This window comes from Manacus candei, unplaced genomic scaffold (assembly GCF_025592945.1).
Source record: "Manacus candei isolate 608988 ecotype Guabito, Panama unplaced genomic scaffold, ASM2559294v1 h1tg000017l, whole genome shotgun sequence".
Taxonomy (NCBI): Eukaryota; Metazoa; Chordata; class Aves; order Passeriformes; family Pipridae; genus Manacus; species Manacus candei.
The window spans coordinates 32,894,992-32,907,453 of NW_026138065.1; the positions used below are offsets into that span (position 1 = coordinate 32,894,992).

Here is a 12,462-nt window from a genome sequence, read left to right on the forward strand (position 1 = left end):
GGACATATTATCCCAGAGAAACCACTTAGAATACCTTTATTGGTTAAGACATAAAAAAATTACTGGAAGCATAGTTATGTGTCACAGAAGGATATACATCTGAGATCTTATAAATCGTTGTTAACCTTGAAATGTTGGCGTGGGTTTTTTTCACCACATATTACCTTAATATTAAAAAAGGGACCATTAGAAAACTGTGGTCTAAAATGGCACAGAAACATTTTGGAAGACTCTCTAGAAAGGACAGAAGCAGTAGTGAGTTCAGTTTCCAAGATCTCAATCCAAGAATAGCCTGGAAATGCTGCCTGGAATGCTCCTCCAGGCAGGTGATGGTGTGCAGGCAGAGCTGGGTGTTGCTAGTCCCTGAAAGCAAAGGGCAGCAGGAGCAGAGCAGGACATTGAGCACTCCCTCACATAAGTGAGTCCATGGAAAGGGAATGCTAATGATCTGCTAATGCAAACATGGGAAATGAAATCCCATATGTAACCACGATCACATTACTGGGGTTGATTAGTCAGAGGCGAGAAGGAGGGAGCCTCCAGCCTCCAGCCACGTGGAAAGCAGAATCTGTTCTCCAAGGCTGTAATTGGTAAGACAAAAAGCAGCAGCCTGAAACTGTATCAACAAAGATCTGGGCCAGAACGATCCTCAACAAGCAGGACAATGGAGGACTGGAAGAGGCTGGCTGGCAATTCTACAGAGAGACCATCTTAAAAAAATTTTTAGAACAGTTTAGGCAAGTGTTTGTCTGGAATTACGCTGCCTTGAGGCAACGTTACAAGTCAGGTGAGGCTGCCTCCAGCCACGGCGTACATGAATCTATGAGCAAAGCTTCAAAAACAGGTGGGGCATTTTTCTCCATTCATCTGCCAAATTAGTAGGTCTGGGATTTCCTCTTTTGTTCTAAGTAAAGACCACATGTTAACAGGCCTGCCACACAAAAAGAGGAATACAGTCAGTATCAGGGACACAGCAATGATTGCCAGTGCCCCGATTCCACCAATGCTACTGGAGAGGGCTCGCTCACAACCCTGAGCCCTGTGAACAACCCATAGACAAAGGTGAAACACAGGCACAAGAGGGAAGATGGAGAAACCCACCATGAACATGGGAATCTATCAGTATGCCGTTTATGAGCTATTAGAGGTACAAACCTGGGCTCAAAAAAAATATTTTTGACAAAAAGCCGGAAAAGTTGTTTCATAGACCAAGTCTGAAAACATTCTATGAATCTTTCAGTTTCATTTAAGAATGTAGGAGGCAGCTGTCTACAAAGCTGTCAGTAAACAAGTAAACATCCTCCTCAGAGGATGTTATTATGTGCTTTGCCATGCTTTGACTTGTATTCCCAGTTATGAATTTCTTGCTATCCTACTTGCAACAGCCAACCTGAACATCCAATGTTAATATCGAAAAGAATATAAAAAATCCCAAGAGAATTCCAAGAACTGTCTTGTCAAGAAAAAGCAAATAATTAATTACACAGAGTGTGGTTAAAGAGATATGAAGTTAGAGACAAGAAAGTTATCAGTAAATATCCAAAGAATGCAGTTGTGAAGGAGATAAAGACATGGAAGAGGCTGATGGAAAATTTATATCAAGATTTATATAATAAGAAACTGCTCTATGATCCAACTATTTATGGATTAGGCATATAGTAGATGACAAAGTTCACTTACTAGAATAAAAACACAGAGTGACTCAGACAATAAAAATACAGTTAGAAAAAAAATCTTACAATAATCAAGGTCATGAAGTAATGTACATATAGCCCAAACAAGAAAACAGCCACAAAGAAAACCAAGTATCTTGTTTCATTTTAATTTACAACATAGTTATCTTGCACAAATCACCTCACCACTACTTAAAAAGCCCTCTGAAAGGGCAGAATAATCTTGTTTTGAATTTGGTAGCATCTGCCAGCAGAGGCATCAAACTGCAGCTGAATATCTCTTTTAGCTGATCTTTGCTCAGCCATACTAAAGCATTACAAAATTATTTTGAAGATTGACTTTTAACACTACTAATAGAAAAACCTCAGTATTTTTAGCAGAATTCAGGCAGCTTCACAATTAAAGCACATCCATAAGCTTTTTGGACTTCAGTATTTTGTGTTCTGAGTGCTTCTGACTAAGGTGGGAGGGAAACTCTGCAGCCTCTCAGGGCAGAGAACATCCTCAGACAGAAAGGAAAAGGTCCCGAAGGACTGTAAATGTCCCCTCGCTTAGGCCCGAAGTGAGTAAATGCTTACAATTTAGGGAGCGAGGACATAAACCTCCTGCCTCCCCGATTTCTAACAGGCTGGTGTTACATGCTCTGGGGATGTCAGCCAGATCATTTGTCACTTGCTCAAACCGATGAACATGTTTTCATCCACCACTAAGTGGAGCTGTTACTCTGGGAAAAGAGTTTCTCCGTATCTTCAGTGTTTAAAAAAAAAAAAAAAAAGAAAAAAAAAGAGGTGATGGAAAGCAACCAGTTTTATAGTTGCTTTAGCTCTCAATAATTTCTGCAGTAAAACTATTTACTAAATTTATTATTCTGAGAATACCATTTCTATATCCTCCAAAACCGAGGAATAAATATCTACCTACCGATAACTATTTGGCAGTTCTTGTGAGATGAACTAATAGCTGAGGTTGTAAAGAAGTTTGCACATAACAAAAGATTACTCCCTCACTGCTCAGCAAAGGCATGAGGCAGAAAGCAGGAACAGCACAGAGCAGATGCACTACTGCCACCTCTGTATGGAACAGGCTGACATGAAAAAAGCAACACATTAGAAAGCAGGACATGAAGTCAGCCCACACCCCCCATATAACCTTCTGAAACAAAAAAATCTGCTGCAACATCACAGGAAATCCAACTATACCCAGAGGGTTTGGCTGAGAAATACACTGACATTGTTTTATTCAGAGTTAGTTGTATAGTGACAATTGGGGATGGAGACTTCCCTGACTAAAATAAACTAAGTGAGAAGGAAAAGGAAACTCCAGGAAACAGTAACTAAACTGTGTTCTGTGTTCACAAGTCTCGTAAGTGAAAATAGAAACTTGACATTCAAAAACAAAAGTATAAATAAAGCACTTTGGTTTCAGCCCTTTCAAATGTTCACTTACTGGTGATTAGAATAAACTTTAGCTTTGGATCCAAAGCACTTCTGATATTGATAAGAAAAAAGCTTCTTTAGGTAAAAAAAGATAACATGCAAAATCCATTGCTTCCCCACACTTTAGTGCTATGTGGTACTACTATTACTTGGTATAAGAGCAACTTTTTTGTCTGTTTAAAGACAACATAAAAAGTAAATAATGTTACTGAGAAACAGTCCATAATGAAACAATATTAATGAGCAATAAACACTCTGTCTTGATACTACAATCCTTTAAAATGTGTTCCAAAAAGAAGTTTCCATTTCAAGAAAACTCCACGTAAAGCAGCTTCCCCTTTTCTCAGTCGAGGCAGCCCCAGAGCGGAAGCTGCTGCCCAACACAGAGAAGGGGAAGGAAAAAAGTACTTCATGAAGGACTTGCTCTATGCAATGTTAAGCATTGCTGTTTGGCAAAGTGTGTTGTTTGTACAGCCCTCAGGAGCTCAGCTCTCCCTGAAGTTCTGGGGGCTCCTGCCTTGGAGAAGTCAGAGATTCATAGGAGCCAGCTTTTGGGTTTTCACTCGGTGCACAAGCCGGTTTCCCCATGCCGCGGGCGGGATTGGGATCTCAGGGAGCACATCATGACTAATGCTTGTCACTACGTGACCAGGGCTAGTCCCACCTTTCCACCCTGCCTCAACCCATTCACCTATAAAATGCATGCAATGAACCTGTGCTCTCCACTAAAGAGAGGCACTCAAACCCAGGAAGGGTGCACTCCCACTGGGGATGTAGAGATGTCATAACCCAGCTCTGACTTGTTCACTCCCCTGCTCATACAAAAATAATGTGTCATAACCCACAAAACAGTGAGTCATAGCCCAGCTCTAATTTGTTTACTCCATTGCTCATGGCAAATAAATGCAAGGCAGGCTGATGCTTACAGGGAAGGAATTTAAGCATGCAGTATACTACTACCCCTCTCCTGTGTTTTAATTGTAACGTAACAATAGGTATTTTAACAAGCCTTCATTACTACAGAGCAAGGCTTTATTGTGGTTCAGCAGCTCAAATTTTACTGAAGCCTTTTTCAGCATTTGAACACCTTTTAATACTTTTAAAAGATTAAGTCTTATATGTATAAAAACCCCATAACAACATTCCAACTTACATTCTCTATGACAAACATCCATTCTTTGTCTTCAAACTCTTCAGCGTGGGGATCCTAGAAAAGCAAACCAGAGAACTTGAGTCTAAAAATAATCCAGGATGCAAGAAATTGCAACACAGCCAAGATTTTCATATACTCAGAAATATTTCTACCCACAGAAGACGACAGAGGGAAATATTTTAGCTAGGATGCAGGTTTTAATGGATATCAATAATATGATGAGCAAGTTGGGGTAAAACTGACAGTGAGGATTTAACAGAGGCTCCTACAGATAGAAACATGAGGTTGATGCTGATAAAGGCCTGTAATTCTATTTCATTTCCTCCAGTGGAAGGGAAAAAAAAAAAAAGATAAATCTCCCTTTAATTTTTAAGATCCACGTCCCAAATAAACACAACAAATCTATATCTCGCTGGTAACAGTGGAGAAAGCCACTTGTCCCACGTGGGGTGAGAAGATGCACACCTTCAGTAGGAATCACTCCAAGCTGCTTATGGCCAGACTCCATCAGAACAAGCAGAGATCCAGAGTCACAGGTACCTCCTTTCACTGCAGATTTCTTAAATGCCTATCCTCACAACATTTCTATTGCACCACATGTGAGCATCAGAAAACATTTTCGCCAACAGGAAGAAAAATAACAATGAAGTTCATATATTTGGCATTTGTTTTCAATTTAATGAGCTTTCAGTCTGCTGGAGTGGTTCTGTATTGTTGTCTGAAAGTAAGAAAATGATGGAGACATGAAGTCATCCCCTTCCTGCCTCTATCAAGGATCCTACTTCAAACAAAACACCTTTTTTAAAAAAAATTAAAATATTAATTTATCATCCAGTCCTAGTTCTGAACAACTGTAACAAAATAACTTCTACTCCACTCGCAAAACAGCTCCTCACACAAAGAGAATGTGGCTTGAGCCTTTCTTTTGACATGAAACCTAATTTTGCCATACCTCAATTCTATCCTATTATTTCTAGTTACAAGAAAACACTTGATTACTCCTTTGCCTCTGCAGCCTGCACACTATTGACACTTATAGACAAACGTCACTTCCACATCATCCCATTTGCCATCATCATATACCCCTCAGCACCCGCAGAGTTTTATTGCTATTACTTGGCAACTGGTCATGACACCACACCAAGCACTGCACCAATTCCATCTGGCTGCTGTAAATTAACAAAATACAGCAATATATTGTGCTTCTACTTTATATCCATTAGTACCATGTTTCCTTCCTTTCCAGAATGCTACAAGCCTCACAATTCAATCTTCCAGACTTTGCTTCAGTCCTCATTTCGCTTTAGTTTTGCTTTGAAGTCAGACACTCAGTGGGTAGAGGTACCACAGCACTACAAATGGATCTTTTAACTAGTTCTCATCAAATACATATAATAATTTGTAAGTAATGAGTTTACAGTGTAAACAAAAAAGTAAAAAGAATTTTTTTTTTCTTTTTCCAGCACACAAAAAACTTGGGAAGTGTGCCCTTAAATAAACCTCCTCTTTGGAATAAACCGTAATAACATTTCTAGGAGGATATCATCCTATCTCCTGCAGCACATCCTTCCTACAAAACCCAGCCAGGTGGGTTCCCTGCTCTGTAAAACACTGGTTCTCATGACAGGAGGAGTCCTGCTGGGCACTAGCGTGCTCCCTGAGGGAATCCAACACCTCATCATACCACTGGCAACATCGTTAGCTGCGTATTTAACAGCTACAGCCACAGCTGTCATACACGATGCTCCTTTTCAAATGCAACACTCCCACAGTGGGATGTAGTTTCAGTGAAAGGATACAGGATGTTGCTAGAAACTTATGTCAAAACGGACGATTTATTTTTCTGTACGAATAAATCTTTTAAGAAGTCTTTTTTAAAAATGATACTGAGATATCTCTGTGTTCCAAATTATGCCTCGTAAATATCAGATTATGTAATTATACATCCATCACGTTAATCAAGTTTGTGGAATTCTGCATTATGTAAATAAAGCACACAATACCTGCGGGTTTGCTGTATACTGTATAAATTCTAAAGATGTAACTTTCTGTAATCCAGTCATTAAATACTTAAAATTTTCAAGAGTTAACCCGGGGCAATCACCTTTTTGTTTAATTGCTTCCTTTGATACAGCATGAAATGACATAATGAGATTTAATGGGATCATTAACCACTTTATGTTTTAATAAGCTGCTCTGTAATAAGTGACTAAACTCTTAAATATTTCATCCCGCTCGATCTTTTTTTTCTAACTCCCCCAAAAGCTATTAGGACAGGCTTGCAGGCTGACCTAAAACTGCTTCTGAAGTCAGGGCCCAATATTTTATCCCATATAACAAACAAAACCTTCATGCAAGGAAATAATGTACAAAGAAAAACAAAACTCTTCTGCCAATGGCAATAAAACTGACTCACACCTCTGAAGGCTACAGAATCAGGTGCTATGCTGTTTCTGATCATCTCATAGAGGAAATACTGTCAAATGCAAAGACTTGATGCTCAACATTTTAGCATGCAATTGAAAGCAAGTTGTGAACACTCTTGGAAAATAAATGCAAGTGTATTACCCGAAAACTCCTCCTAAAAGCTTCAAGGACTTCTCAACCCTTACCAAATGTTCAGAGAGCATGAAATATGCTGAGATATGGACACTTTGCATATGTGTAAGATATTTCAGATTTAAAGACAAATGCAGATCATTTTTTTGTTAAAGCCAAATTTCTTGTTAGTTTTAAAATGCCTCCAGAAACAGAAAACCCTTAATAAGTCTATACACATAAACTTCAGCATTTCCTTGCAACACATAAGTGACTTCACTCTTCCACTAAAATGTTTTTATCAGAAGCCCAGGGAGCACCACACAGAGTCCTATTTCTAGCTAGCCTACAAATTTAGTACATGGTCATGTAAACATGATGATTATAGAAATATCACAGTTTCTATTGCAAACAACATTTCACACTTTGGGCCCCATAACAAGTGATGTTTCTACAAATCTAGTTAATCTTTCATCTTATTTTGGATTTGAAGAGAGTAAATACCAGCAAAAAAGCCACAGCACCACATACTTCCCTCACTGGCTAACCCGTGTTCTCCATTCATTTCCCACAGAAAACTCATGTGATGAATGTAGCAAACTATTATTTGAGGACTGTACAGCTGACTATGCTTTGGAAAAAAAAAATGCCATTCCAAAGAAGAATAACTCCAGGAGTAATGGTTATAGCAGCCTTTCAAATGCTTGCTGTATGAAAGCATTCTTTGGTAACACGGCACACAAAACCTCACCTCCACCTGCAAGCAAATACAAGCTGGAAACACCTTAAGACAAGAGTTATAAACAGATCTCATTCCCATCCTTCCTGAAAGGAAATGCTAATGAAAATTACCTAAAAAGATCAAGGAGCAAACTTCCTCATATCTTGCTGTAGTGTGAAGTGAGTTGGCAAGAGAATTTCTTTTCTATATTGCTTATTTTCTTTACCAATATACCACAGATGCAGAACTACATTCTTCCAACATTCATTATGGTTTTACCTTGAGTTAAAAACCGTATTTGGGCAAATGGACAGAACAACTTGTCGTTCCTCCTGATTTTAACACATAAAAAAAGAATCATCATTTTTAATACCAAGACATGGGTCCCATTTTCCTGTTCCTCTTTCCATCTCCATTCTGTCTCAGTATGATGCTCCTTTTCAGTATCTTCATATCTTCAACTTAGAGTCTTTTTTCCCTACCATTTTTTCTTCTTTTTTTTTTTTTTTCCCGGTAAGATGACCTTTGTGTTCAAAAGTAACACTCAGGTGAGAAGCAAATAGTAGAGAAATGTGCAACAGACAGGATATCACCTTACACATTTCCTATTGTGAGACTCTCAGATGATCATTTCTCCAACTCTCAGTAGAGACTTGTTTTATTCTACCAGCAAAATTCAGCCCATCTCACATTTTCCCAGTAACTGTGTTACATGTTTTTAAAGAGACATGCTGGCTCTCAACAAGCTCAGTCCTGCAAGCTTTTCTCTGCAATCCCACCCCTTATCTTCTTTCTGTGACACCATTCTGCCCATCCCCAATGCCAACTACCCAAAACCAGTCAACTCTTCTGGACTTGGGCATGGGGAGAGCAACAAAGAACAAGTCAGTAACATTTTGCTGTTCACTGTCGACCATCAACCCCTTCCACAAGGACCTTTGTCAAGGATTAGATCCTTTCTGCAATGTATAAGGTGGTTTCAGAAGACTGAAGAAAGGTAAACTTTCTCCAATAATTCAGGTAATATTCAGAGTTATTTTTGTGTCTCTTGCAATAGGAATGAAGGACATATCAGAAAAGAAGAGACTGGTCCTTTTCCTAATCAGGAGCCAGAGTGGGTAGGGAAGATCTTCAGACTGTTACTCCCTTCCTCCTTTCTTTCTCTATGCCTCCTCCCTAAGAGTTCCTGGATTTTGAAGCTTGTCCTTCAATTAGATCACTTCATACCAGCCTTAATCTTCAGTCTTTCTTCTTGGGGAATAGCTACTTAAGGACTGTCATATTGAATCAGATCAGACGATGACAGGGTTTGGGATCTTCCTCTACCAGTGGCCTGCAGCAGATGCTCCAAGTACTCCAGCATCTGTCCCCAGCTTTTGTACTTGGCTGTTTGAAGCTGCAGAAGACTCAAAATTTGACCCAATTCTTCTCCCATTCAGTGCTGATTACAGAGGTCTGATTAGTCTAGAAAATCACATACAACTGTGATCAGCTTTAATTGGAGCTGCCAGAAAGCAGAGAGCTCTGAGCAGACCGGCAGAAACATCCCTGTGCATCAGCACACCAAGCTCACGCTTTCCTGGAAAGCCTCTGGGCTAGAAAGGCAAGAAAGACTGAATGACCTTTTTTTTAAATTAGTGAGAGCATAATCTTTTACATCTTTAAACATTTAATTTTTCAATGTGCAGATGTGCTCACTTCCTTGGGCTTATGATTTTTATATCTGGCACACAACACCTTGTCTATGGAACTGTTTTTCCCTCACACGGAGTATTCTCCATAGTGTCCAGTCAAGCCACTGGTCTCTCCTAAACTGAAACAAGTATGCTCTGAACCTGAATTTGTTCTTTGCTTACAAGAAATGGCTTAATGAAGAAGTTTTGGGTTAGTTTAGGGGTTTTTTTCCCCTTCCCTGAGACAATGTATTGGCTTTGCTGCAGTGTTCCTGCCAGTGCATGGCTAGTTACTACTTTCTAATCAAAGCATGATTGGCTTGGGCTTTCAAGAAGAATGACAGGGATTTATTCTGAGTATATGTGGGGACAGGAATATTTTCAACAACACAAGTATGCTTTGATCATCTATTTCATTTTTATTTTACTCCTGAGTATTTTTTGTGTGCTTAGAAAGCTATGCCTTTAAAAATGTCTTTTTCAAACTCTGTAATTAAAAGCTGATAATTGTCCCTGTTGTTGCAATTGTACATTAGTGTGATAAACCATGTACATTACCAACAAAACAAGTGTTTTTTGTAATCCAATAAAGCAAAGTCCATGCTTACTCCAGAAGAACAAACATTTTTGCTTGGGAAGTTCACTTTGCTTTTAAGCTAGAAAATAATGATGTTGCAATTTAAATCCCCACAGTACAACTGATGTTCATTTAGCTTTGCTAAAAGCACTGGGCTTGCTTGGCAGTGAAAATTTCTCATTTAAAATCTCTCTCAGTTCATAAAGATCTGTATTTGTACATAAAAACCACAGAAAAGTATACAAGTTTTCATATGTGGTAGTTAAAATTTGCTAATGCAGGGACTCTAAGAAAATAAAATTCTGGAGCGCAACCATGGAAACAACAAAAAATGGAAATTCAGCTATGGCCTTTCTGGCATTTGTGAATCTTTCCATGACAGCACTACAAATCGTGGATTTTAAATGCACAATAGGCTTATTGTTTCATGATCTTTCTTTCTTCCCAGTTGGGTTGAAAAACCCAAGGCACAACCAGCGACCAGCGTGGAGCATGGTAAAGGAAGAAGTTAAACTTTCAGAACAGATGGAACTTCTTATGCAATTAGCACTTCAGCGGCTGCATGGGCAGGAGCTAAAGCTGGTCAAGGGAAGCTGAATCAATATATCCATATGATGCTTTTCCCCACATGACTCTAGAGCATTATGAAATTTTACCAGCAGCACAGAATTAATTAAAACAAAAAGCTTATATTTATTTGAAATTAAAGGTTTCTAAAGGAAGGTTGTAGTCTCTTTAGTACTTTGCTTGGAAACAAGTTAACACCCAAAACAGGGATGTGCAGATAATGCAGAACATCTCATCTGTTGACTGATCACAGACACTTTGTTAGGCAGCTCTCAAGTGTCCACTGGAGAGGATACTCTTAACATTCTCATCAGCACTTGAAACCCTGACTTATCTCCTAATCCTACCAGCAACACATTTCAACAGCCACTTACGAATGCACCGCCACTACTGTGTGAATCATTTCCCACAACACACAGCTGTCTATCTGGAGCCCACTCTTTCCCTTTCCTGCACTGCCATTTCCAACAGCACCACTGCACTCGTTCCTTATCTGTGACTGCTACACAGCCCTGTCAGGGCAGCCAGCTCCCACCGGTGAGCTCTGCCAGGGTGGACAAGGAGTCAGCAGCTTCCCTTTGCTTTTCAGGTGGCAGTGAAAGAGAACAACTACTGCTTGTTAAACAGCATGGCCAGGCTAAAGTGTACATACTGCAAAGTGCCAAACCTTCCACAGTCACTTGCCTTCGCGGGGCGGTGGCTCCAAAAAGGACTTTTACAGAACAGCAAGACGAGCTGTCTCTTTTTCTGAGCTTTAATATTTTCAGGCTTTTTGTCTCCCTCCTTCTAGATGAAGGAACAATATAAATACTCGATTTTCAAGTCAGCTCCCCAAAAAGGCTGCTGCAGTGTGCTATTACATACTTCTCGCTGCTCCAGTGCTGACCAGACAATGCATCAGCTGTGTGAAAAACAGCTAATTCTTTCTGACTGTCTTTGCCCAGAATGTACCAGCTATGGTACATATGCCAGCTATGTGGGTGTTAGGACATGTCCTGCACTACAGCTGAAGTGCCACTTTAGCGCTGAGCCAACAAAGGCATCAGGTGACTGGGCACAGCCTATACTGGGCTAATACCATCTTCTGCCTGCAATCCCCTACCCCTCACAGCTCAATCACTCCAACAGGCTGCTGGTCTCACACAGGTACAGTGCTCCTGGTGCATCACACAGCCTGTTCAAACAGCTGCTCTGTGCCACACTTGCATACCCTTACAGAGGAAAAGGTGTGCTTGGCCACATATAGGCACTCTTGCTAGAAGAGCCAGAGGATCAATTAGAGCAGATTTTACATTAAGAGCTACCTGACAGTATGATGGTTCTATGATCTCAATATTCTGATTATAAAAGCCAGGGTTCATTCCCCTGGAGATCAGTGGGTACCATTTTCAGATGGCACAGCTGCTGGAGTTATTCACACTCCTACCTCTCCTCCCAGAACAATTCTTGTGACAGGCAGGCTTGTTTTGGCAGGAGAGGAGGAAGTCCAGTGAACAGATGTGCCTGCAGAATCAGTGCTGGATAACATTAAGCTTGTAGTAATACCTGACACTGGCTCCAGAGGCCCTTCTGTCCCCTCACTAGATGGTCCTGGCCCTCGCTCTCAGTTACACAACTAACAAAGTTGTGCTGTTCTACACACGAGCAATGCAAGTGTAAATAAAAAGGTGGGATGGTAGGAGAAGGTTGGAAGATACTTCAACTCCAAAACCACAGTATCACAGAGACCCAACAGAAACTTTCTCATTCTTCACATTTTACTGCAATCACAATCAAGAATTGTGTACATTTCTGCTTCACTTTAAATGTTGAAAATATCCAGCAGCATTTACTGTGTTGCATAATCATGTTCAGATTATACAGACATGTAGCCTTGTCACATAATGCTGTTAAGTTTCTTAATCCAATTAGAGGTCCCTGTAGCAAACAATTTTTGGTAGTGAATTTTTGAATCTCAGTTGAAGACTGTGTGTTTGCTAAGAAGAGAAACAAATTTATGATAGTTGGCATCACTGTCAACCTAAAAAGTTTGTGTTCATGGCTAATCCCAAAGACAGGAGGGAAAACAAAAAAAGACACCTCCCCTCTTTCAGGTTTAATGAACCAAGTAATAAATTCCCATT

The 12,462-nt window shown here is 39.9% G+C and overlaps 1 protein-coding gene across 19 annotated transcripts in view; it reads right to left on the reverse strand.

Annotated features, from left to right (window-relative positions):
- The window catches only part of EHBP1 (EH domain binding protein 1), a 212,190-nt gene that overhangs the window by 160,258 nt on the left and 39,470 nt on the right, over window positions 1-12,462 (reverse strand). For all 19 annotated transcript variants that reach the window (XM_051783616.1, XM_051783615.1, XM_051783631.1 and 16 more), the window contains exon 5: window positions 4,264-4,317. In XM_051783616.1, the coding sequence (XP_051639576.1) occupies window positions 4,264-4,317 (54 nt within the window). The remainder of the gene's footprint in view (window positions 1-4,263; window positions 4,318-12,462) is intronic.